The sequence below is a fragment of the Eulemur rufifrons genome, chromosome 20 (assembly GCF_041146395.1).
Source record: "Eulemur rufifrons isolate Redbay chromosome 20, OSU_ERuf_1, whole genome shotgun sequence".
Taxonomy (NCBI): domain Eukaryota; kingdom Metazoa; phylum Chordata; class Mammalia; order Primates; family Lemuridae; genus Eulemur; species Eulemur rufifrons.
The window spans coordinates 3942065-3968783 of NC_091002.1; the positions used below are offsets into that span (position 1 = coordinate 3942065).

A 26719-nucleotide genomic window follows, 5' to 3' on the forward strand; every position below is an offset into this window, starting at 1 on the left:
GCAGGGACCCTGAACCTCAAGGTTTCTATCTGACACAGGAGCCTCTGGGGGAACGTGGAGGGCAGGGTGGCCCTGGTGTGGCAGAGAGCTGGACACTGACTATAACCCTGGCCTTGCCTCGGGGAATCTCCTACCGTCTGTTCCCTGAGGCCAACCTAGTCCACAAGGAAGTCATTTTTAGCAATATTGAACTAAAGTAGTCATAGGACCTTGGGTGGGGACTTTCTGTGCCCTGAGCCTCAGTTTCCACACTCTTCACTGTGGCATTCCAGGCCCCATGGGACTTCGCCCTTGCCTCTTCTGGACACTTCCCCAACCTAGGCAGCTGTCCTGTTTAGGGGCTGCCCATTGGTGGTCCCTGGTTAGGAGATGAAGCCGCTGTCTCCACGTCCTGAAGTCTTGGCTACCATTGGAGTAGGTTCCACCTGGGGCCACCTTGGGGCCTTTGCACGTGCCCTCCCACGCCCTGGAAGGTCTCAGGGCCCTCAGTCCCTCCCCGCAGCCATATCTTCAGAGGCCCCTAGAGGAGGAGCCCTTATAATCTGTCCTGGCTCTTGGAGTTACTTCGCCTGTAAATCTGTACACTTGGGTGTGATCTGTCTCCCTTACAGGCTGTCGGCTCCCAGACGGACTTGGCTGTTGTGTCCGCTCCTGGAACCGCGGCTGGCCCAGAGCAGGTGCTCAGTAAACACAGGAAGAACGGGAGAGGACGAAGACGGAGGGACTGGAGGGAAGGAGGGAGGGAGGGCGGAGGAGAGAAGAGGAGGAGGAAGGAACAGGAGAGTAAAGGGACCCGTGCCCCTGGAGGTGGGGCCCGTTCCAGGCCGGCGCCGGGGCGCGCGGGCGGCCGGCAGGTGGCGGTGCGCCCTCGGCTGAGCGGCGGCGGCCGAGCCCGAGTCCCCTCCTCCCGCCGACTCCCTCCCCTCGCCGGCTCCTTTCTCTGCGCTCTCGCTCGCGCTCCCCGGCGCCCTCCCGCTTTCCCGGCCGCGGTCTCCCTCGCCCGCGCTGCCCGCCGCCGCCCCTCGGCGACCATGGCGCACCGGGGGCCCCCGCGCGCCCCGAAGGGCCCCGGCCCAGCCGCCCGAGCCCCGAGCCCCGGGGCCCCGCCGCCGCCGCCACGCTCGCGGCCGCTCCTGCTGCTGCTGCTGCTGCTGGCCGCCTGCGGGGCGGCCGGGCGCACTCCCGAGCTCGGGCGCCTGGGTCCCCGCGCCAGGCTGACCCGGCTGCCGCGCAGCCCGCCCGCAGGGCGCTCGGAGCCCGGCGCCGGCGAGGACCGGCAGGCGCGCGGCGTGGAACCCAGCACCCAGGGTCCGGGTCCCGGTCCCGCTTCGGGTCCCGGCGAGGACAGCGCCCCGGCCGCGGGCAAGGGGCGCTGGGCGCGGGCGGCGCCGGTGGCCGGAGCGGCTTCTCGGGCGCAGGTCTCGCTCATCAGCACGTCGTTCGTGCTCAAGGGGGACGCGACACACAACCAGGCGATGGTGCACTGGACGGGCGAGAACAGCAGCGTAAGTGACCTCCGTGTCCTCCCCGAGGCCCCTGCCTGGGACACCTCGGGATACCCCGGGGGGCTGCCACGGCCCCCCACTTTCGGACCACCCCGCGGTCATCCTGGGCGTTTTGGCGACTTGGGGACACTGGTCATCTCGGCGGTGCCCCTATTGGCCTCCAGTCACTGGATACTTGGGGAGAGGTCCTCAGATATGTGAGCCTGTCTCACCTCAGGGGACATTTCGGAATCTGTGGGCACTTCGGGGGCTACCCCACTGGCCTCTAGATCCAGGGTTAATAGGGAGGACCTCAGAGGCTTGCCCAGCCACCTCCAGGTCCTGGGGATAACCCCAGCTCCTGTTGCCTCGATGGACCCAACACTCTGCCTGCTCCGCTCAGGGTCGCGTTCTGGGACTTCTGGCTCCAGTATCCCCCCACCCTGGTCTACCCGGACCCCGCAGGTGGCGCCTCCGCAGGCTCCGGCACTTCCCGGGTCTGCTCGGTGTCCTATTCTGGAGCTCTCGATTCCAGGGTTACCCTTCTCCCCGGATTCCCTCAGTGTGACCCGCGGCTGCCTGGAGGTCCTGGCGCCGGACGAGCCGGGATGCGCCTGGACCTGCATGTCCCCGGGTTCATCCCCGCTGCCTCTGGACACGGAGCTCTGGGACTCGGAGCTGTGCCGTGGCCGCGAACTCCCTGTCCTCCCCCCACCTTGTTGCTACCTGGGCTTCGCTCCAGCAGGAAGTTTGCCACCCCTCCCGCACAGCCACCTCTGTGAGGGACCTCCTGCTCCTCCACCCACCAGCCTGTGCTTCCCATCCTGGGGGGATCCTACCCCATCCTTTGGTGGTGCACTCAGGGGGCGCAGGGATCCCTTCCAATCCTTCCCGGGGGGCTGCCTTAGCCTCGCTTTTCTCTGGGGAAAGGGCCAGTGGTCACTCTGGGGTCACCTTGGGGCAGCCCCAGGTGTGTCCTCTCTAGCTTTGCAGGTTTGGGAGAAGGGTTGAGGTGGGGGGTGGTTGCTGAGTCCCCAGGGGAGGGCACATTTGCGTGGGGAGGGGAGATGGGAACCTCCCTTCACCCCAGCATGGCTGTCCACTAGGGTCTCCCCCGGTGGCTGATGCCCACCTCCTCTCCTTGCTCCAGGGTGCCAAAGTTCTGCAGACGCAGCACAGGGCCGGGGTCACTGTGTGTGTTGGTAGTGGCATGTGTGGGTGGGGATCGCCAGTGTCTGTGGCCAGGAAAGAGGGTCACCTGGGCTTGTCACTTTTACCATTCTCTTTGATGTGGCCTGGGCTACTCCAGGGGCTGCGGTCTGTGTGGAGGAGGAGGAGGGGGCAGGGAATGTGTTGGGGTACAGGGCAGCACTGAGTGGACTTGGAATCAGGAGCCCCATGTCCTGCTGGCCCCCTCCCCAGCTAGCTGGTGGCTACCAGGGTGCAGGCAAGGTTTGGGGTCATCTCTGGCATTTGCAGTCAGACTAACGGCCCTCAGAGGGCACAGCTGGTGCCCTGGGCAAAGCGGGCCAGCAGGGGCAGTTGGGGCACTGCCTGGGGGTGCCTTCCAGAAGGTGGCCGTATCTGTCCCTGGAAGAGCCCTAGGGGTGCCCTCCCCATTTGCATCTTGAGAGAAGGCTGGACACCAGGTGTCGGCTGGGCCCAGCCTTCAGCACTCCCCAGTACTCGTGGACAAACCGTGTCGCCGGTACCGTAAGTTAGAAGTCGGGCTGAAAGGTAACTCAAAAACCAAGAGCTCAAAGGACCAAATAAACACACTGAAGGTAAATCCTGTGGAGCCGGAAATATCTGACCCCCACCCCATCTACTGAGGACATTGCTTCAGCAGTGTACTCCCGCCTTTTGTCACTTAGCTTCATGGGGAGGGGTCAGTGAAGAGAGGAGATCGCAAGGTGGAGGAGCCCTAGGAGATGGGGCCGGCTGCCATCAGGATGGGCTGACACCCAGCCCAGCCCCATTCTGAGCTCAGAGTTTGGGCACAGGCGGCTTCCCTGGGAGAGCTGAGGAGGGGGCCTCGGGGAGGGTGCTGTCAGAGGAGCCCAGCTGGCTTTGGCCCTTGAGGGCAGTGCTGGGTCAAATGACTGCTCTGTGCCTGGGTGGGCTTGTATACTGGCTGCTGGCCGTGAACACTGGGGTGGGGGGTCATGAGTGGGTGGCGGGAGTGGGGGCTGATGTGGACTTCTTTTTGTGGAGCAGAGAAAGTCTGGGAACCGGAGAGGAGCTTTGAGGGACACATGTGCTCTGGCCAGTGGGAAGTGAGGGACAGGGATGAGGTGTGGCAAGGTGGGCATAGCCTGGCACTGGCAGACGCTCAGGAGGCAGAGCCAGGGCTACCCCATACGATTGGTGAGAGTGGCGTCCGTGGGGTGGGGAGAGGGGACAGCATGGACGTGTGGGGTCCAGGCATTCGGCTTCAAAACCTTGGCGCTGCTGCCTCCCCCACACCCTGTTCTCTGGCCTGGATAGCCGGGGAGACTGGTGTCTCTGGGAAGTCGGCTGTCCTGCAGCTGCGGAGCAGGGGATGACGTGGGAGTTTTGTCTTGCCTGGAGAAAACCCAGAAGCAATGGAGGGAGAGCTGTTACCAAGAGCTAACTAAGTAAAACTGTTTCTTATTTATTTTTCTTAATTGCTATTTTCTCCGTGCTTGTTGCATGCATAGTACTGTCTCCTCGGCACACAACGAGTCTTAGGGTTGCGCTTTATTCCTCTATCCTCAACTGGCAGCCACAGGGCCAGAGATTTTAGCCAGGGTTTGGCAGTTGGTTCGCCTCCGCCTGCAAACCCCATCTTTGAAAGCTACAACCGGAAAGGAAGGAACTTGAGGCTGATTCGCTGAACGGAGCCTTTATAAAAATGTATTTCCTCTGACTTGCTCACTGCCCTCTGCAGATGTGGTCAAGTGAGTAGAGAGAATGTTTACTTTACCGTGTCAGGTATTCTTCGAAATTAAAAAAAAAAAAAAATTGACAAGGGGGCTGGACTTTTTAAGTGGCATTTGAGAGCATCTCACAAAAAGGAGCCGAAAGATTCAGGCTGCTTGGGAGACAGGGCCTGTCGCTGCAGCTCTGGGAACATATGTGGGTTTCCTTCAAAGGCGTGATTCTCCTCGCTCCCATGGAGATAGGGAAGGGACTTGCTCGAAGTTCAAACACTGCCTCTCTGTTTGACGTTGAGAAACAAATTGTTACGTGTGAAGTTAATGTTTCATTGAAACCCGCCCGTCTTACCCCTTACGGATCCAGGAGGGGCTGTGCACAGGCCGGGTTTGGCGGTGGCTGCTGTGCCTCCCTCGGAGGCAGGGGCGTTACTCGGAGGGGGTTAATATTACAGAGTGCTGGTCTGCTTCTGTGGCTGCGGCTTCATGTTACCCCGATGGGAATGTGTTGGGCCCCATCCCCTTCTTACCGTTTCTGGGAAGTTGTGCGCTTATTTTAAGCACGGCTCCTGCCCTCATGATACTTGAACTTCAACTCTCATGCATCCTGTGGCTTGAACGCAAGCTTCCTGCAGCCAGGTCCAGTTGGTTCACCTCTGTCACTGTCCCCCAGGCAGATCAGTACCTCCCTGGCCTGCCCTCCCCTCTTCTCTCCTCCCCTCCCCTATCTTGCCCTCCCCCTCCCCCTCCCCATTTTCTGTGTCTGCTCTGCACTGTGTCCACACGGTAGGAGATGTCGGAGGAAGTTGTATGCAGAGATCGTTCTGAGCAGATCACCCACACTCTCTGTTCCCCATCTTGATGAATTCGATATCTGTGCATATTTCATGCCCAGAGACCTAGAGCTGCAAATCAGAAGAGCTTCTGAAACTTGTTTCTCTGGGTTAAAAGGTCAAGAACAGGCCGTCCATGGCAGTTTCTTCTATTATAACACCCAGAGCCTCACCCTGAGTTGTGTGGGAGTTCAGTTATGGCAGCCGCCGGACGTCAGGTTCCTTAAGGGCGGGTGTGTTCGTTTGCTGGGGCTGCCATGACAAAGCACCACCGACCGGGCGTCTTAAACAACAGAAATGTACTTTGTCACAGTCCCGGAGGCTGGAAGTCTGAGATCAAGGTGTTGGCAGGGCTGGTTCCTTCTGAGGCCTCCCTCCTTGGCTTGCAAATGGCCATATTCTCCCTGTGTCCTCACGTGGTCTGTGTCCATATCTCCTCTTATAAGACACCAGTCATTTTGTATTAGGGCCCACCCTAATTACCTCATTTTACCTTAATTACCTCTGTAAAGACCCTGTGTCCAAATACAGTCACATTCTGAGGTGCTAGGGGTCAGGACTTCAACATATGGATTTTGGTGGGGACACAATTCAGCCCCCAGTAGTAGGGAAGAGATCTCAACTACCTTTGCATTCCCTGAACTTAGCATGGTGGAGCTCCGAGTAGTCTAGTGGGTGAGAAGAGGTGGACATGAACACGTAGGATATGAGGAAGTGGTGTCATCTTACCCTGATGGCACTGATGGGGAAATCAGGGAAGACTGCATGGAAAAGGTGACACCAGGGCTGGCCTAAAGAATGAATAGATGGAGTATATGGGAGATGGAGAAGAACATTCCAGAAGGAGAAACAGCTTGAGCAAGTTCTGATAGGTAGGAATTTGAAGGTTTATATGTGTTATATAAAGAGAGAATGAATGCATTGTGCATGGAGAGAAACCAGAGGAAAAAAGTTTGGAAAAAGTAAGTTACAGTTCGTTCCTGACAGACCCCCATACTCGAGGCTGAAGAGTCCAGTGAGGCCGTGTGGGGCAGTGGATATTGCAGTTAAGCTCAGAGCTAGCCTGCCTGGGTTTGCATCCTGGCCCTGTGCCTCTCGGCTCTGGGACCCTGGGCAAGGGGACTACATCTCTGGACCTCTCCCATATAACCTTGAAGATGGGAGCAGCAAAGGCGCATAGGTTTGTTGTGCAGGGTAAGTAAGCTATTCCATGTGAAATGCTTAGATAAGAGCCTGGTTTGTAGCCAGAGCTCAGCGAATGGTATCAAGGTTGCGTCCGATTCAGGAAGAGTCCTGGAGGCAGCATGGGGGGTGGGGCTGGTAAGGGTGGTGGGGGTGACACCTCTGGACAGAGGCTCAGGGAGGAGGCTGCTGCAGTGTGAGTCTTGGACCAGGGCCATGGAGGGGGCTGAGGGAGGGGAGAGCAGGTCTGGGAGAGGTGTCCAGGTGAGGAGGCACAGGACGTGGCCACCTCAGCCTTGCAGGCTTCCTCCTTCCTGAGCAGTACTGGGCTTCAAGGCCCGAGGTTAGCCTTGGGTCAGATCAGATGGCTATGGTTTTGTGACATGACATCAGCTCCTTCCACTTTAGAGGTGAGCTTGGTGGCTACAGGGTACAGGTTTTGTGTTTAAGTCTGCTGATCTCATGCACTGTGTTGGAATTTTAGGCCACCACCGTGCGGCCTCTAGCATTTGGGGTGGAGACTGGATTGGAGTCTGGATTGGAGTGAGAGGGGCAGCTCCCGGTTATGTGGCTGGTCAGCACGTCGTAGGTGGCAGCCTCTGTCCAGATGAAGTGCTTCTCCGTCCTGGCAGCCATCACCAAGGGTGGCCAGTGGCCACCTTGAGAGGGACGGGGCAGACAGAGGCCAAGGGACATATGTGGCCACCAGTGCTGAATGCCTATCACACTTGCTGTCAGCAGCTGGCTGTGGGCCGTGCAAGCCCTTCTGGGAGGAAGAATGACGCAGGAGCCAGGGAAGCCATGTGGAGGCACAGGCAGCAGCAAGTGGGGACATATGCGGGGCTGCCAGAGTCCGGGGGAGTCTCAGTGTGCAAGCCCCGTGCCCAGGGTGACCCAGGCCTTCCGCACTCATCTGCTCCCCTGCACCATGCAGAGTGGCACTGCTGGGAGAGCCCACAGGTGGGCCGAGAGCCCCCGGGGAGAAGCAGGGGGGTATTGGGTCCAGAACTAGAATCCTCCATGTAGCCTCACCTCAGTCCCCAAATCTGCTGCTTTCTAGAGGGTGGTGAGAGGCAGCCGGCAGGCCTCGCTCCACGGTGTTGCCTGCAGGGCTGCGGGCTGCACTTTGTAGAAATCGGGAGACATGACCTAGGCCCTGGTTTGGTGGTCATGTGCCAGGTGGCAGCCCTGGGACAGTGAGGAGGGGTCTGGAGCCACTGGGATGGGCTCCTTTCCTTGACGTGTGTGGCAGTTCCCGTGGAGTGAGGTGGGCAGGTGTGGAGGCACAGATGGGGGAGGGAGGGCGGGAAGGGACAGTTTATTTCAGCTGGGAAGAGGTCTGGATTGCTAAGAATGGGCCAGAGGAGGAGGAAGATGAGGACAGCTGACAAGGTGGGGGAGGGGAGCAGCTGAGGTGCCCGGGACAGAAAGGGCGAGCGGCGGTGGAGGGGCGTCCTGCCAGTGCCTGTGCAGAGCGGCAGGCTCTCTGAGGGGCTCCTGCCCCCGCGTCTCCTGCAGGGGCCCCAGGGAGGCTCTTGCCTTTGGGCTTGCCTGCACTGAGCCGTTTCCCCGGCCTTGGAGGACCCCCCTCTGGGGATCAGGGAGCCGCCTTCATTTGGGTTCTCATCCGAGTTCAACAGGTGAGGTCTTCCCTGTGGGTTTAGGTTCCGCTTCGTCTTCCCGCACATTCCATCCTCTCCCTGCACCCTCTCAAGTGCTGGTCTGCTCGTGCTGCTTCTAAGGACGCCCGAGAGGCCCCAAACACACTCTCCCACGCCCCGAAATTGATTCGACAGACCTAAAAGGGCCCTTCCCTGCCGAGTCCTTGCCTGGGTGACACATTGCCGGGGAGAGGGGCTGGCACTCCACGGAAGTGGGACCAGGGGAGGCTGCGGCTGGCTAGAAGCCCACCCTTGGTGCGTCTCAGGGAAGTGGCAGCGTTAGGTGTAAAGCTGGGCAGACCTGGGGACGGTTACACTGTCTTCTGCTCCCAGGTGCAGGGCAGCAATGTGGTAGGGCCCTGAGCCCACCTTGCTGGACATGCTCAAAAAGAGCATAAATGTCCCTGATCCAGGCCGCTGCAGGCGACCTTCAGCTCTGGGTGGGAAGCTCCTGGCCCCAGTCGGACCCGAGTCACGTGTGCTCTATGCTGCTCCTCTTGGCCCTGGTCTGGCCCCTGGATCCCTCCCTGCCCCCCAAATGCCCACTCTGCCTCCCCTTCCTCCCCTCTCCTCCCCCAACCCCCTGCGAGCCCTGGGCTTTCCAGCGCTCAGCCGGACTTGCACCCCTCCTGTATGCCTGTCCGTCTTGCTGGCCACTCGTGTCCCCACTCTTCCCTAGGCCTCAGTTTAACCATCTGTAAAATGAGTAGCAGGACCAGACCATCGCCAAGGTCACTACCAACCCCGACGTGTATTTTTAGTGTACATTGGTTAATTTATTTATATTTTATTTATATAAATAGAAACCAGGAATGAAGCAGAAGAGGCCTTGGAAGGCACAGTCCTGGAGCCTCACTGCCACCTCGTTAGGTAATAATGAGGGAGGCGGGTTTTCATGCGGACTGAGCATCAGGCACTGCTGGTCTCACCCCGTGCCTGCTGTTCACTCTTGGACATGTGCTGAACCTCTCTGAGCCTCTGTTTCCTAGTCTGTCCAACCAGGATGATCATCCTTGTAGGTCAGGCCGGCGTTCGGGCCGGGCATTCCCTGGATGGGCCACCCAGCAGAACCTCAGGCCCCTGCTCATCAGCAGTCTTCCAAGGGCACCAACATCACTCGCATCTTCATTCTCTTCTTACAACCAGCTCAAGACCTGGCTCGGAGTAGCTGTTTGACTCAGCTAATATTTATGGAGTGTCTCTTACGTGCCCAGCAAATGAGCAAAATCAACCTGGCTCCCGCTGTGGTGAAAAGTTCAGTCTGGACAGGAATTCATTACAGGACATTCTTGGTGTGATGGGGGAGTCTGGGAAGACTTCCTGGAGGAAGTGAAGATGGAGCCGATATGCAGGGGGCCCTGGGCTGAGAAGGCTGGGGTGGCGAGACTGTTCAGGAGAGGGGTGGTGCCCTGGGAAGCCCGGCTCACCCATGGGCCGGGAAAGGACACATCCGTAGATCAGGAAGCCTGGCTTGAAGGCACAAAGACAGCCCTGTTAATAAAGTTCCTGAACATATTTCACAAATCCACTTTTACTTTAATAAAGGGGCTATTTAATTTGTAGTTGCATGAAGGTTCCTGCGAGTATTTTAAAGAGGTCATAAATTAGCCTCATTCTCCGGCTCGCCCCTTCAGATTAGAATGCAGCCCAGCGCCTGCACGGGCCTCGCAAGGCGTTGCTGTTACTTTATTTTACGATTATTTTTCAGAGTCAGGCTAAGACTTGCGAAGATGAAGCCAGGGAACACAGAGCTGGGGTGACTGGAAAATCAGCTGGGACACAGTGGAGGATCCCTGTGCCTGCCCCGTGTAGCAAGACATGATGGAGAGCTTATAAATTGCCTTCTGTGTGGGGGCCTCCTTGTTTTCTTTTTTCAGACTCCAAAAGATGAGTTATTTATAGATTCTTACCAAGGGCCCATTTTGTCCCCGCCCCTCCTAAGTGCCCCATTTCGAAGATGCGCTGTGGCTTGCGTAGGGATGCCCAGGAAGCCACCTGCTTCTGCCGACTTCTTCCCCTTGGGAAGCCCTGGGGACCCTGAGGTGTCCATCTGCAAGGCTTGAGAGGGGAAGGCGTGCCTTCTGCACCCGCTCACCTCCTGTCCCGTCCTGGGTGTGAGCCTGGCTCTCGTGGCACCCTGGCTCTTTGCTTCTGTGAAGTGGATGGCGGGGCTGGGAGTGCCCTGCACCACTGTCCTGCAGCCACGCGGGTCCCCACAAGTGCAGACCATCCTGGACCTGCCCAGCGAGGTTGTAAAACGCAGACTGAGGCAATTTGTTCACGCGGATTGATATGCAGCCCATTGAGGGCAGCAACAAAGTCTTTTCTCTTAAGGCCCGGGACTCGGGGACGCTGTTACAGACTGCATATTGTGCACGTCATCATGATTCCAGTGAAGTGCCGTTTGTCATTTTAAAAATTGAGTAGGGATACTTGAATGAGAGCTCTCAAAACTGGGGAAAAAATTAAAACTCCAACGTTCTTTTGAGATGGAAAGGTTCCTTCTTATTTTGCATTTTTGTAGCAGTCAGTTACTGTATTTGCACAGAAAATTACAATCATTTAATTAGTTTCTTCTCACACCAGCTCGAAGATCTTAAAATAACAGCACTCTCCTTCCTTAGTAATTTTCTTGCAAAAGCAGATAATTTCCTGCAATGCTGAGCTCGCCTTGACTCAAGCGGGGCACATCTCTTGCACGGCGCCATTTCCTGATGCTCAGAGATAAATTAAGTTCAAATTAAAGTAAGAAAGAGCCAGGCAGAGTGCGGCTGCTCCTATTCAGATCAATTTTAATTCAGAAAGAGTTCTTTATGAGCTTCCTTGGCTGGGCGCATTCTGAACCATGGGAAATGGAGATAGCATCTTCCAGGCCCTGGCCGGGAGACCCGTCCGCTCGGACCACCTCCAGGCTCTGCCTGTGATGTGATTTTACCTTGTAATAATAACTTCCCGCTGTTTACATAGTGCTTCGGATTAGCAATAATAAAGTCAATAACCACTGCCCCGCCTGGTGCCCGCTGTTGCGCATCGCCCCAGTGGGTCCTGGGAAGGCGCCCACGAAATCGACGCCATTATCATACTTATTTACGGAGAAGGAGGACAAGGTCGGAGCAGTGGGGGGACCGGCCGCCAGTCACACAGCCAGTGAGGGTCCGAGATGTGGTCTGAGTTTCTTCACTCTTGAGCCTGAGTTCTTTTTTAAAAAATTATTTTTTATTTATTTAAAAATTGTGGTAAAATATATGTAACATAAAACTTACCGTTTCTACCCTTGTTAATTGTACAGTTCTGGGGGTGCTAAATACATGCATGTTGTCGTGCAGACGTCAGCACCATCCATCTCCAGAACTATCTCATCTTCCCAAACAGAAGCTCTGTCCCCTTCAACCACTCACGCCCCACGCCCTCCCCCAGCCCTGGCACCCCCCGTTCTACGCTCTGTCCGTATGAATCTGACAGCTCCAAGGGCCTCATCTGAGTGGACCCTACTGGGTTGTCCTGCTGTGACTGGCTCACCGCACTCAGCACAATGTCCTCTCGGTCCACCCGTGCTGTAGCAGGTCGGGATTTCCTGCCTTTCTATGGCTGAATAATATTGCGCTGCATGGATGTCCCACATCTTGTTCACGTGTTCATCTGTGGGTGGAGCCTGGGTGGCCTCCACCTTTTGGCCAGTGTGCATGGCGCTGCTGTGCATGTGGGTGTGCACGTCTGCTTCATTTCTTGCTTTGGGTCCTTCCGGGCATCGGTCTCCAGCCTTTTTGGCACCAGGGACCAGGGCAGGGGCGGGGGCGATGGTTTCGGGATGATTCAAGTGCATGACATTTATTGTGCAGTCAGACCTCTCTGCTATTGATAATCTGTATTTGCAGCCGCTCCCCAGCACTAGCATCACTGCCTCAGCTCCACCTCAGATCATCAGGCGTTAGATTCTCCTAAGGGACGTGCAACCTAGATCCCTCGCATGCGCAGTTGACAGTAGGGTTCAAGGTCTTATGAGAATCTAATGCCACGGCTGATCTGACAGGAGGTGGAGCTCAGGCGGGGATGCGAGTGGTGGGGAGCGGCTGCAAATACAGATGAAGCTTCACAGACCTCCTACTGTGGAGCCTGGTTCCTAACAGGCCTCTATGGACCAGTACCGGTCCACGGCCTGAGGGTTGGGGACCACAGCTTTTGGGTGTTTACCCAGAAGTGGGATTGCTGGATCTTATAGTGACTCTGTGTTAGTGTTCTGATTGAGCCTGAGGTTTTAAGGACAACAGAAGTCACTCTCGAGCTGCCTTGGATTTGCCCGCTGGCTGGTCAGTAGCACAGCTGCAGTCCCCCCAAAATCCCCTGCCTGTGCTTTGGAGGAGAAATATTCAGGGCGTTAAAGACAATCCCGTGGCGAGAGCAGCAAGATTGCGTGACAGGAGTCATTTTTGTTTCTGTTTTGTTCTGATAACCCCTGGATTATGCCACTTGTGACCCAAGGGAGGGGCTGTCTCCCTGAGCCCAGGAAATCCAGGTCCGTCCACCTGGGAAAGTCAGAAACTGGCTGGTCTGGCGCCGTGCCGGGGTGGCAAGACAATCCTCCCAGAAGGCATTGTCCTGAGCTGCCGAGCTCGCTAAGGGCCGCAATTTGCATTCTAAGTTCAAGCCCATTTCTCCCCCTCCCCTGCTTTTAGGCACTTTTCCCAATTGACTACCTCATTGACTAGTTAAGTAATTCAATTTTCACTCTGTAAAAATAAAGCACTCAATAAAAAACCCTATGTTTTTCTCAATTTGTTCCCATCAATGCTGCTTAACCCCGGCCAAGTTTATTTTCTGATTTATTGTTTGACCACTGAGTGGGCCTTTGGAGCATTTATTTTGATTTCATCCATGATTTGAGGCGGTTGCTGTGTGCCTGGCTCAGTGTTAGGCACCTTGGGTGGCCGCAGGACGCACGCCCAGGGAATTCCTGGCTCCGGGGACCCTGACCTGGCACTGAGTTCTTAGCTCTCTCTGTGCCGTAGACTCCCACCCACCCCAAGGCTGGAGAAGTCCATGGAACTTTCTCAGAATGTGGATTTTATAATTAGCATGAAATAAGATACATAGATTATAAGGAAACAAATTCTGTGGCACTGAAGTTATCAAAATATTAAAACTGATTTCTTTAGTAACATATCCACCAGAGCTAGCAGTAGGTGTGATAACTACCATAATTTTGAGGTTGTGATGAGTGAAAATGATATTTGGAGATCGACAACAACTGTGATCTGCCCTGGAAATATCTGTGATTTCTGTTGGTGACACCCAGGTACTAATGATGCTATTGTGACTTGTGGCCTACCTCATAATGGAAGGAAATGCCTAATTTCAGTGGGGGTTGGTGAAAATAGAGAGGTCATTGCTTCTCCGTCCAAGTTCCTGGGCTCCTGGAGAAACAACCGGCAGAGAATCACACGTGTGTAGAAATGATGGTAGGATGTGGCTAGTGGGAGGTGAGGGGGACAGGTGGATCCTGTGGGAAGGACTCATCTTCTCCGCCACCCCACACCCCCAGTCCCTGCCCAGAGTGACCCCGTCTCCCCCAGCCCGAGAAGGATGTGGGCTCGAGGAGGGCAGGGGCTTCGGCTTCTTCCGGTGTTTCATTCTCTGATGTCGCCCCAGTGCCTGGTGCTTGGCTGATGCACTGGGGGCTTATGAAATGAGGAGACAGGAGGGGATCACTGATTCTGAGGCTCAGAGGCTCAGCCCCCCTCCTCCCTGGCTGAGGAATCTGGGGAAGTAGAGTCCACTGTGCTCACGCGGCCAGTGAGTGACAGAGCTGGGTGCCCTGGCCAGCCGCCTGCTCCATGTGTAACCTCGGAAGCTCTTCAAAGCAGTAATTAATCTCCACCCCGTGCGGTGAAGATCATGATGCGTATCTACAGAGAAGAGAGCTGCCAGAGGGATGGAGAGGTTTGCTTCCTGCCTGGGAGGAGTCCTTGTCAGAGAGGAGAGCAGTCTAGTGGCCTCGGATTCGTGGCTGTGGCTGTGCAGCCAGGCCACAGTGCCGCCACGCCTCCCGCTGGCCCAGCCGCTGCCCTCGGGCACGAGGGGGGCAGCTGGGAGCCAGGGACTATGCAGTGAGAAAGCATCAGTTCCAAAATTAAGTCAGGGCATTTCAATAGCATCCTCGCTGATCCAGCCACTCACAAAAAGCAAAACGAAACAAAAAAACTCAGGAGATGGGTTTGCTCAGCTTTCAACAAGACAAATGACTTTGGGATAGGTTTAAACGCGGAAGAGCTCTCCCAGGGGAAAGCAGGTTTGGAGAACCGGGGGAGTCAGGCTTTCTGGTTCAAGTGCCCTTCTAAGCATCATCCATTTGCTCATCCATTCATGCACCTGCCACACCCGAGTGGAGCGTGTCCGCTGGGCCAGCCGCGGAGGAATGACCAGTTTCTTCTGTCTGGGGGAGCGCTCTGTGGAGGGAGCCCCTGAAAATGACCTTTGTCCATGTCTGGGGCTCCCCCTTCATTCTGTGTCTGGGAATGTCTTTTCTTTGAACTCACATCAATGTGTCACTTTTTAAAAGGTTGAAATGGTGCCTGTTTGGAGGCTGTGACTGGGGGTGCCTGCTGCACCGACCCCCCCACTCTGCTCACAAGGCCTGGGCTGGGAGCCGAGGTGCGTCACCGTGCTGCTCTCAGAGCTTGCCTGGCGTCTGGCCAGGGCCCGGCCGGTGTGCTGGGGATGTGGTGTCCGCTGTGGCCGGACGGTCCGGGCTCCTGGGGGTGGGCGGGGTGCAGCCTGGGCCATGCTCTCTGCCCGGCCCTCCTGGCTCAGTTTCCTCATCTGCAAAGGGCTGGCGGGACTTAGTCCTCCCCACTGAGGTTGAGATGCAGTGGGGGAAGGCAGGTAACTTAAGTGACCCTCCCCAGGGGACCTCAGCATCTTCCTGCCACTCTCGCCTCCCACGAGATCTTAGGAGTGAGCTTTTCCACACCCAAGGAAGACAGCATAGTCGCCAATAATCAGAATTTGCCTTCTTTCTTTAAGGGGATTTTGTGTGGTTACATTTTCTTGCCTTTCCTGAATAGTTTGCTGAAGTGAAACAAAGCCCAGCAGTATTTCGTGAAACATTCGGCTCCTCGAGTTCACTTTTAAAGAAAGTATTTCTTGTTGACATCTGGCTTTTCACAGGTTTCCTGGTATGATTTACTGTCTGGAATGCTCACCTAAGATCAAGTCGAAATTTCTTCCCGTCCTGCCCGAGGCTGAGCGGTGCGAGGAAATCTGAACCGGGGACTCCTGGGGCTTGTCCAAGGCAGGAAGGCGCTTCAGGGGGGTCCCAGGGGCACACCTCCCGCCGCCGCGGCTGCCCTTGGCCTGGGTGGGGAGCCATCCTGGCCCAGGAAAGGCAAAGATGAGAAGCTGGGCACACAGGTGGCCGCAACCCACCTCCCTGGCCTGGACCGGGGTGGCGCTGGCCGCCCTGACTTCTGATCTGGGGCAGGTAGGGGCCGAGGCCGCCATGTGGCATGCCGGGAAAGGAAGCTAACTGCTCCCAGACCCCCAGCCCGAGAGAGCTTCCTGCTTCCCATGGCATTTCCAAATGGCCTCTGGTGGGCACTGTCCCCTGAAGAGGAGGGGGACTGTAGCCAGGGCAGGGCCTTCGCAGGAGGCGGAAGGAGGCAGGGCCGGTCTTCTGCCCTCTGCCCTCTTTCTTTCTCTGCAGACACATTTCCCGAGACCCCTGTGTGCCAGGCTTTGTTCTGCGCATGTTGACATACAACAGAAAGATCCACCCTGGGTGGCAGGACCCTCAGTCTCACAGGGAGGTGGGCAAGGACACCGGTGACGGGAACATGGAGGGGACAGCACATCATGTGGATATTCATGAGCCCTCACCTGGGATGAGGCTTTCCCGCTCCTGGCCTAAGCCCACCCACCCTGGCCCCTTCTCCCCCAGGCAGCCTCGCTCTCCCCTGGGTGGCCTTCTCCCTTCAGCCCTGCCACCAGAGCCTGAACTGCTGTCCCCAACCCCAAGGCTTGGGTTCCTCCTCCAGCAAGGACCTGCAGCTCCCTGTACCTCTGCCCCTGGGGAAATCTGGAGAAGCTTCTCCCCCAGGGAGGGGGAGCACATGTGTTAGGGAGAGGGACAGAGAGCCCAGAAAGAAGCGTCCGCAGGGCGCAGGCGGCACTGATGCTGGGACAGTGGCTCCTGACATTGGTAGGAAACCTTTTAAAAGACACAGATCAGCCACCTGAAATTCCACTCAGGACGCACAGGTGCTGACAGATGGTAGGGAAGGAAGCAGGTATGAGGAGGTGGGGCCGCCTGGAGAGGAGGCGCAGGGTGTGAGGAGGGGCTCCAACTCTGTCGCGGCTGATCCCTAACCCCTTCTGTCCTCTCTCCACCCGGAAGAAAACGGAATGGACTTTTTTTTTATAGTAGTGGAAGTAGATAATGAATGTTATTTGGCATCTGTTTCTGCATAATTCCATCAGGAAAGTTCCCAGTCATCTGTGTGGATAAATCCCTGAATTTCTGTGGTCTCCCTGCCCCAGATTCCTGCAGCCGTGGGAGAGCAATTCCTATGAGGACAGGTGGGGGTGGGGTGCAGGGGAGGCTTCCGGAAATCTCTCCAGGTCTTTGGCTCCTGGAAGTTGCCTCCTCTCACCTGGCCCCAGGTCCCCCTCTCTCCCAGCCCTACTAGGAATTATAGTCCACACCACAAGGTTCAGCACGGGGCTGTTCTGGCTGGTTGGTCGCATCTTCCCAGTTAGGTTTAAAGTTGCTGGAGGCTGGGGAGCATGTTCCCATTCCCTGTGGTTTCCTCCGTATCTCCTGCAATGCTGTGCACACAAGCGGTGCTAAGTAGGATCCTTGGTGACAAGTCACAGAAACCCAACTCCAACTAGCTTATGTGAAAAAGTAGAATTCACAGGCTCACAGAACTGGAATGCCCAGGGAGCTAGCTTCAGGCCTGGCTGGCTCCAGGGGCTCTGACACAGGCACCAGGCTCTGTCCCTCAGTCTGTCTGCGTCTCTGGGTGGGCTCTGCTTTACACTGTTGGCTTCCTTCTCAGGCAGCCCTCCCTGGGCCGTGGCTCCAAGAGAAACAGGCTACAGGGAGCTGCTGCTATGGCATCCTGCCCAGGACAAGCCCAGAGCTGAGACTCACTGGCCTGCCTGGGGCACATGCCCACCCTGGAGCCATCGTCTTGGCCAGAGGGCTGAAATGACGAGCCCTGGCACCACACAAATAGAGGCTGGGCGAGGAGTCTGGTCTCTAGCTGAAGCTTAAGAGCTGTCAATGGAAGACAGAACTCCGATCCTGGGCAGGACCCTACGGAGGGCAGAGTGGGGAGTTAGAAGGGGGCTGAGCATCTCTGTTGGCTTTGTCACTGGAGGGTCATTGTCCCACCTTGAGAAAACAGTAGTTGATGCCACCCCCAGCCCCACTGCCCTGGGCCCCCAGAGGTGTTGGCTCTGGGCTGTGTGACTTCCACTGGAAAAGGTGGCTGGGCCACCTTTTGTGTGGGCAGGGCCAAGCCAGTCCCTCCCTTGTGCGGTTACGGTTGTGGTCTGGTGAACCCCCAATCCTCAGCTGTGCTTGAGGCTGCATCCACGTCCACACAGCTCACGAGTAGGCGAGACCCCTGGCATGCAGCCCCTTGCCACCTCACCCGTGGGCTGCGGCACCTGCTCTGTGGGTGCCTGTGGCATCTCTCGGTCATTGTGCCCCGTGGATTCACTGCAGTAATGGGTTGTGGGATGAAGTGCGGGGCCGGGGTTGGGGGGGTGAGATGCCATGCCAGTGGGGGCGGGTGTGTCCTGGTCGCCTGGGCAGGGCTGGCGGCAGCCCTAGCAGAGGTGTTGGGGACTGAATGAAGGTGGCTGGGAAACAGTGCAGTCACTGACCGTGGGTGTGGAGGTGCCCTGTGGTCACGTGTGTTCAGCGTCAGTTTGAGTCCTGAACCGCCCTCGAGCGTGCTCCCCAAATCTCAACCCAAAGAGGTCGGGAAGCGCTGTGTTACTAAAGCAGGGATTCCTGGCTGGAGGTCTCATTTTGCAGATGGAAAAGCCGAGGGCAGAGGGGACGAGTGGATTGAGTCTGCCCTGAGAGCGGCAGAGCTGGGTCTGCAGCCGGCTTTCAGGTTCTCAGGCCAGCGGCCTTTCCAGGGAGAGACCCAGAGAGCCCAAAGCCCCCTCCCAAGGGCGACCCCTTGGAAAGGCTCTTGGACACCACGAGACAGCTCTGGCTGCAGTGGACTGAGTCACGTGTCTCCAGGAGCTGGGCTGGGCTGGAGGCAGACTTCCTGGGGTTTTATTTCAGGGCCCTGCACCTGAGCCGTGAAGTTTCCCACGGCAGGTGAGCCTGGGCTTCCTCCTGCCAGGAAGTCATGGGAAGTGTTTGTTTTCGTGCCGTTGCCTCCAGCCTCCAGCCCTGGCGTCTGAGTGCCCAGGCAGCCAGTGTTTGCAGGAATCCTAGCAGAGGTGAGTCACAGAGGGCTTCCTCTGTCTCCCAAGAAGGAAGCAGCCTCTGCTCACAGCTGCCCCAGCCAGGGGCATATCTAGCGGGTAGGGAGGCTCCCACCTGTAGGTGCTGGGCTCTCAGACTTTCCAGCGTCTAGAACCAAATAAATTTCTGTTCATTGTAAATTACCCAATGTTCTGTTAAAGTGGCAAAAAGTGGACTACAACAGGGGCTCTCTGGGCAGACTCATATAGCAAATTCCATGTGGCACCTACTGTGTGCAGGAAGATTGCTAAGGAGTAGTCCTGGGATAGACTCCCAGGATCTCAGAATTCCCAGGATGCTCAGAGGCCACCCTTTCCCATCTGGGATACCTCCAGCGATGGGGGGCTCACCCCCTGCTGAGACAGCATCTTCCATCTTGTCTGGTCTCTGCTGACTGCAGGTGACGTCAGTGTGGAGTTGAGGCCGCGGTGAGATGACGAGGCTGCTTTTCTGGTGGACGTGAGGAACGACTATCTTTGCTGTTGGGTTTCCCAGCGTGAGTGAACTTCAGGGACAGCGGGGCTGGGCTGGCACCACATTCTGCTGAGTGGCTCTGGCTCTGCCTTCACGTGGAGGCAAACGTTAGCAGGCAGAAGGGCCTCGCCCTCGGAGCGGTGAGCCCTGCCGTCTAACGGAGGCTGCCGGGCCCACACTCACCGCCTGGGGCCCACAGTGGTGGTGGAGAGGGGGGGTCTGCGGCTGCGGGGCCGTTCCTCAAGGCCGCATCTCCCCGTTGTAGCCTCCTGTGGCTGCTGTGACAAACTACACACGTTTGGTGGCTTGAAGCCACACAGATTTATTCCCTTGTGGTTCTGGAGGCCAGAAGTCCAAAATCAGTCCAGCTGGGCTGAAGTCCAGGCGTTGGCAGGGCTGGTTCCTTCTGGGAGGGGCTGTCTCCCCGCCTTTCCCGGCTTCTAGAGGCACAAGAGCTTCCTCCGCTCGAGGCGCTTCCTCGCACCCGTCCGATCTCCACTTCTGCTGTCGCATCTCCTTCCCTGACTCTGCCCTCCTGCCCCGCTCCTGCGCGCACCTGGTGATGCCATCAGGGCTGGTCAGGTAATCCAGGAGCGTCTCCCCCTCGCCAGAGCCCAGTTGCATCTGCAAAGTTCCTACAAGGTAGCCTGTGCACGGGTTCTGGGATCCAGATTTGGGCAGCTTCGGGGTGCCCGCCGTGAGAGCCTGCCCCGTGCTCCAGCAGCAAAGCCAAAGAAAGAGATGGGAGATTGTAGTTCCTGTGATTTCTCTCCTGCCGACTCGAGGCCCGAGGGTCCTTCTGATCCCGCTGTCCACTCTGCGCCTGTACTCCTTCGCCGGGGCTGTGCCCTGCCCTCACTTCTTAGCTTAAAATCCTCGGGAGGCTTCCCAGGCCGGCTCAGGAGCAAGCCTGGCCCTTCACTCTGGCCGCTGCTCCGGCACCTGTGCTGCCTGCCTACCTTCTGCAGGTCGCCTTTGCACCTGCCACTCCCTCCGCCTGGCCTGGAACCTTCTGTCTCACCTCCCAGCTGCTGGCCTCCCCTGCCCCCGCCCCAGTGTAGCCCCTGTGCTGGAGGCTGTGGTGTTCTGCCCTCGCTCATCTTCTCTGGACTCCACGGCCCCCTTGGAGCCCGAGGGCCCTGCAGCTTGTTGATTGTGGTCCTTGGGTACCGCGGGTGCTCGGGGCGTGCCTGGGACTGGATGAGTGGACAGGTGGACAGCAAGCTGCAGGTCAAGGAGAGGGAAGTTATTTTCAAAGCTCATTTGGCCGACTTGCCTGACGCTTGGCCTCTCCGCCTGTCCCCTGTAGACCTGCCTGGCGGTTCCGTGGGACAGACGGCCTGCAGCCTGAGGCTCCAAGTCCACATGCTTTTACTTCAGATGAAGGTTTTTAAGCCACTTCAACCATCATCAAATCAGCAAATATTCACTGAGCATCCACGAATGGAAGGCGCTTCTCCCGGGTGCGGGGGTGGGGGGATTCGGCCTCTGCACCCTCCACAGAGGTGCCCAGGGCTCCTGCTCTGTACTTCCTGGTTAGCTGTGTGTGGGCGGCCGGGACAACACGCATCAATAAAGAGAAGGAAAAGTACGCAGCTGTTACGTGGTGAGCAAGGGAGGGAGCCACCTGGCAGGCTGGGGGGCCGGATGCGCTGGCTGCGGGAGCCGTGGGGGCACGAGTAGCGCTCACGGGCAGGGTCTTGAATGGATCTTGTGTTTTTAGGGTGGTGAGGGTTGAGGGTCCTGGAGAGGGGAGGTCCCCCTGGCTGGCATCACCGTGAACAGGGTCCCCAGCTGCCTCTCCCATGGGCCAGCTGAGTGACGCTGGACAGGTCATCGTACCTCTGTGGCCTGGCTTCCCGGGTGTGAGGTGAGTGGCCTGGCGGGCCTGGTCGCTGGACGGCTGGTGTTCGAGGGGCCCCCAGAAGCAGAAGTTTATCTTTGGAGGTTTATGAGTTGATGAGCTTGGCGGAAGTAGAAGGTCGGATCAAACGATTAGCGAAACCCCAACAAGGAGGTCCTGGCTGCTAACTGCCCTGGACCGGGTCACCTCCCATCTGGGCAGACGTCGCCTCCGACTTGTGCCCTGTGGGTGGCTCTGATCGCTTCCTTCTCCGTCACTCACAGAATGGGCTCGGGAGCCACAAAGGAGAGTGGTTTCAGGTGGAAGCCTATTTTTACCACGGGGGAGACCAAACTGTTAATCGCCTAGGTATCACATGAGGACTTTTAGCCTGAAAAGTCTTTTTCTTGGGTTCAACTTTTCATAGATATTAATTATAGATATTGGCGCCCGCCCACTGAAATAATTCCTCTCCCAAGAGATTAGAGACATTTAAAAAGCTACTCCTCGTTAAGCATCGTGCATATCCTTTTTGTCTATATATGCTCAGTGTGTGGGATGGAATATGGGATTGGGGAACGTAAAAACGACTTGATCCCTCTTTCTGATCTAACTAAGGGTTGATTCCATGCTCCATGTGTGTTCTCAGACCTCTGAAGCCAGTGGGAATTTGAGGATAAAGGCCGAGAAGGGAGAGAACCGTGACTGCTAACCCCAGTCAGAATGTCACGCCTGTCTCTACAGGGGATACATTCTCCCGTGTCCACGTCCGGGAAACCCCGTCCTGTGGCTTTCCCGGTGGACTCAGGATGAAATCCAAACTCTTTCTCTGGCCTCCTCTCGCCCTGCTGACCTCACCACACAGCATCTCCCGGCCCCAAGAGCCCCGTGTACTCTGCCAGGCCATGTTCTTGCAGCTTCTGGAACATGCCAGGCCCTTTCTACCTTGGAGCCTGTGCTGGGTGACCCCCTGCCTGGCATGCACGGCTGGCTCCTACTCACTTTGGGAACCTCCTCAGTCATGCCTTCCAGGGTCACCCTCCCTCCCTCTGTGTTCTTCATCTGCACGTCCCTGTGCCCTCTGCTCATTCCCTAGTTGTTTTCTGCAGTTTGCATTTAGTTTATCTTGTCTGTTTCCTCTGCATGCATGTGTGTGTGCATCCCCATCGGAAATAGTAGCTTTTTGGAGGCAGGGAAAATGTCACACTGCAGGGTGACATTGAGTTTGAGGTGTCCCCTGGGACAGCCTGTGCCACTGTCCCCCAGACTCCAGGTTCTGTGACGTGGCTTTAGCATCCTTGCTGCCTGGGCCCCTCCCAGGGAACCTGATTTCACTGGTCTGGCCGGAGTCCCGGGCACCTGGATGATTCCAAACTGCAGCCACCTTTGAGAAGCTCTGTCACAGGCTGGGGATTTGAGGGGAATGTGGATGGCTCTGCAGGGCAGACAGGACCCGGATGTGGAGGGAGCAGAGGGCCAGCCACAGCAGCACCCTTGAACTCATGCCTGGCTCTTCTGCACCCCTGTGTTCTTCCACCCTGAGCTCAGGAGAGAAAATGATGCTCAGGGTGACAATTCCATGTTGTTGTGAAAATACAGGAGTGTTTGGTTCACTCAGTTTAAGAAGGCAGATTTGTGTAATGGAGTTCAAAACTAGAGCCACCAAAAGTATTTACAGTTTAACAGCCACCCACTGACCACACAAAGCAGTGGCCTGAGTTTGACAGGGCTTAGATTCCAAGGCTGCGGAGTGTGTGTGCCAGGGTGGTGGCAGGCAGTGTTGACGTGGGTGGCTGCCCTGTCCTGGGCACTAGGGGCCCTGCAAGGAGCTGTCCTCCCAGAGCCTGAGGCAGAAGCCAAGGCTTGGAGGTGGTAGGTGACAGGGCACACTCTCCCTGGTGTGTGGCATGTCCTCCTGCCATGGAGTGTGCACCTGTGGATACAGGGACCTTGTCTGATTCTTCTCTGCACCCCAGTACCTGATTCAAGGTGTGGCGCATAGTAGGACCTCAGGAATAAGTGAGGGGAAGGAGGGGTGGATGAAGGCATGGCAGAGGGAGAAGGAAAATGCCATTTTCCCAATTCTTGAACCCAAGCAGGGCCATATGGAGCCAGGGCCATGTCTGATTTTCAAACTGATTTTCTGGAAATGTCTATTCAGCAGTTGTTTAGATGGATGGGATTGATGCGGGGTGGGGCTGCTGTCTGGCTCAGAGGGAGTGGGCCCAATTGACATTCCCCCAGATCTGGAAAGTTCCATGTGCAGAAACCTGTTTCCAGACTGTTTCCCCCGTTCCCAGACTGTTCCGAGTGCTGTGGGGTGGCCGGCCTGGGCGCGTCTGGCGTGCGGCAGTGGCTGCTCTCGGGCTCCTTCCCTGGCCAAGCTTCCTCAATAGGCAGCGGGGAGTGACGTAGGGGGTGAGTTTGCACGAAATTTCCGACACACCCCACGTTTGGTTCCTTTCATGTCTCCAAGCTGCTATAGAAGGTAGATGATTAATTAAGCAGCACCCACACAGGTTTTTAAAAAAACGAATGATTTTTCAAAACAAAGCAATGCCCCACTGGTTTGTCGGAGAGTGGGAAGAAGCCTTTAATAAGCAGAATGCTCTTTAATAAATCACAATTATTTATGCGGGCAAACGTGTCAGCTCCACTGAGGCGCCCAATTAAACACCTAATCATGTTGACTTTGTCCTTCAGACTTAGGGGGCTGGCCACACCCCTGGGGGTGACCAGATGTCCCCAAGTTGTTGTGGGCAAATATTGTTACCTTTTTTGTTTTTCTCTGAGTTGCTGAGCCGATGTCCCTGAGGAGTTATTCCCAAGCCTTGGTGTCTATCAGAACCTCCTGGGACTTGTCATGAAGACAGAGACAGACACCCACTCAGATGTCAGGCCGGGGGTCTGTGGGTGGGCCCCGGGCCTGCAGTTCGCAAGAGCTCTCTAGGTGATGCTCGCCTCCGTGGGAGACCCCTTTCTCGGGCAGCGTGACCCTAGGGGTCGGAGAACTCCGGTGACTTTCTGTGTGGCCAGGGTTGCCCTTGGTGCCTTTCCAATTCAAGGTGTGCGAGAGTTTGAACTGACACGGGGCCAGGCGAGGGTGGCCCCAAGTCACCACTGAGCAGAACCACTGCAATGGCAGCTATGTCGGGTGGGGCTGTGGTTTGGCAGAACTCACCCAGCACCTGTGGTGTGCCAGGCCCGTGTGGATATGGAGGACACAGAGAAGAAACGCCATGGCCCTCCCCCAGAAGCCCACTCTCCAGTGAGCAAATGGAAAAGTTGACACTTTCCAGGCTACTGGCTCAGTGGGGGACAGCACATTCGGGGGCAGGGGCAGGCAGGCTTCCTGGAGGAGGAGGCGCTTCACTGAGACTTGGAGAAGCAAATTAAGTTAAGCATATGTTTATCCAGTGTTTCTGAGTGTCTGGCCCTGTGGCAGGAGGTAGTGATTCAATAAGGCCCAAGTCCAACCGCTCCCTGCTTTCACAGAGCTTATATTTTAGCAGGGCAGAGGACAGCAAACCTCAAAGCAGTGACATAAGTTCAGATGACGCCAAGTGCTATGGAGAAAATCCAGCACACAGTGGCCTGCAGGGCCAGGGTGGTCAGGGTGCGCAGGGGCTGCCACGCGAGTCCTGGGGCAACGGCACCTCCGGGCTCAGGAGAGGAATGAGCGGGGCATGTCTGGGGGACAGAAAGGAGCACAGCGCCCTGTGACCCCAGAATCCTACTCCCAGGTGTAGACCCCAGAGAGATGGAGACCTGTGTCTACACAACAGCTTCTCCATGAATGTCCCTGCAGCTCTGCCCATAGTAGCCGAAAGGTGGAAACAGCCAGCTGTCCAGCAGCAGACGGATGGACAAGCAAAGCATGGCTGTCCCCACGACGGAGCATTATTTAGCCACATAAAGGAGTGAAGCCCTGACACCTGCTACAGCACGATGGAGCTGCAAAGCATGATGCTCGGTGAAAGAGGCCAGACACAAAGAGCCACATACTATGTGGTTCCACTTATGTGAATTGTCCAGAACAGGGACAGCTACGGAGACAGAAAGCAGATTAGTGGCTGCTTCAGGCTGGGAGAGACGGGGGGATGGGGAGTTGATAGCTAACGGTACGGTGATTTAGTGCTCTAAGATTGACTGCTGCTGGGTGCGGGGATCCGCAAATATACTAGCAACCGCCGCTCGTCCCTTTTCCGTAGGCGCGCCGCGGGGCGTGTCAATGAGATCTCAGCAGAGCTGTGAAAGAGAAGGGCAGTGGGGGAAGGAAGCCACCGCTGTGGTTAGGCACCCTGGGCCGGGGCTCAGGAGAGCTGGAGGGTCGGGGAAGGGCAGGGCTGGGTGTGGGGACCTGCATGGGGCGGTGGTGGGCGTAGCATCTGTCGTCTCCCTAGGGTGGTCGTGGGGCCGGCCTGGAAGGCTTTCTGCAGAGGAGCTGCGGGGAGGCTGCAAAATCCTTCCTCTCCTCTCTGCTCCAGCTCGACTAGTTCACTTGTGCACCTGCAAAGGCGTCTTTGTCTCTTGGAGCAGGCCCTGGCTGGGGTCCTAACTGGACCCAGGACACAAAAACCTCAGAATTCCTGGGCCCTGAATTTACCAAGATTTATACTTTATTAAAAACCAACAACCAAACAAGCAAAAAAACCCCAGACTCATGTTCTGATTACAGTTGTAACCCATGCTCATTTTAGAACTTGCAAGAAGAACCCAAGAAAAAAGAAACTTAAAATGAAACACAGTCCCATACCTTACAATGTCCAAACTTTTGATGCAGTCCCTTGTCATTGTTCTTCTGTGCAATGATCAGGACTTTAATGCACACACACACAGGTGCACACGCACACACACAGGTGCACACGCACACATGCACATACACAGACACACAGAGTTTGGAGCTCTTCTTCGTGCACCTAACATTAGATTGTAAGCATTTTCCTACATTGGTGAAAATCCTCTGAAAAGTACACAGCACTACACTATCATTTCTTTATTGTTCTATTGCCGTGTCCTTGGAATGATGCTCATTTTTAAATTATAAACAAGCATACTGACATGCATTAACCTAATTAATATCCTTGGGTATAAGTCTTTACCCATGGGTGTCTGATGGTTTCCTAGGACAAACCTAGATCAAAGGTCACAGATGGTGCATGCACTAGGTGCCCACGCAGATGTTTGCCAGAAATATCCACCAATGCACCCCCAAATCCCAGCATGGCTAGTGTGTGATTCTGCTTCAAGTACAGGTGCCACCTGGTCCCTTCTAGGGAAGGGCTGGGCTTGAGAAGAGCTTCTTGGAGGCTGCGTGGCCCAGCCCTTGGCCCACACTTGTGCATCCTGGTGCTAGAAAACCTCGTCTCTATGGGGGAGGCAGGGGCCGAGCGTCCAGAGCCGAGAGCTCCCCACAGACTTGGCAGGACCAGGGTCTCCTCCCTCCCTAGCACTCTAGCTCCAGGGTGCAGCCTTGACGTGGACATGGCCTTCGGTGGCCAGCACGCTGGGCTTCTGCGGCGGAGTCTCTGTGGCTGCTCTGCCAGGCGAAGCCTCAGCGGTGGCCTGAATTTGTTCGAGGCTGTTCCTCTGGGAACCGCAGCAGCACTGACGTGGCTTTGTGACCTCAGGGCGACAGCCGACTCCTCCCACTCCTACTTCCGTGTCTTTGCCAGTGTTTATTGAGAGATTGAAAAGGAAGTCCAGGAATCTTTGATTCATTAGTATTAATACTTTCATTTCTTGCAAAGCCCTCAAGCTGTTTTCTTCTGCGTTTGGAAGTGTGCTAAGTGCTGGTTAGCAAGATAGCCTCGTTCCATTCAGGAGTGACTTGTGTTTCCGGAGCCGTTTGCAGGC

The 26719-nt window shown here is 56.5% G+C and overlaps 1 protein-coding gene across 1 annotated transcript in view; it reads left to right on the top strand.

Moving 5' to 3' along the window:
• Positions 1-1031: 1031 nt before the first annotated feature.
• Positions 1032-26719, top strand: part of SORCS2 (sortilin related VPS10 domain containing receptor 2) — a 467883-nt gene continuing 442195 nt past the window's right edge. The window contains exon 1 of the mRNA XM_069495848.1: positions 1032-1505. Within this exon, the coding sequence (XP_069351949.1) occupies positions 1032-1505 (474 nt within the window). The remainder of the gene's footprint in view (positions 1506-26719) is intronic.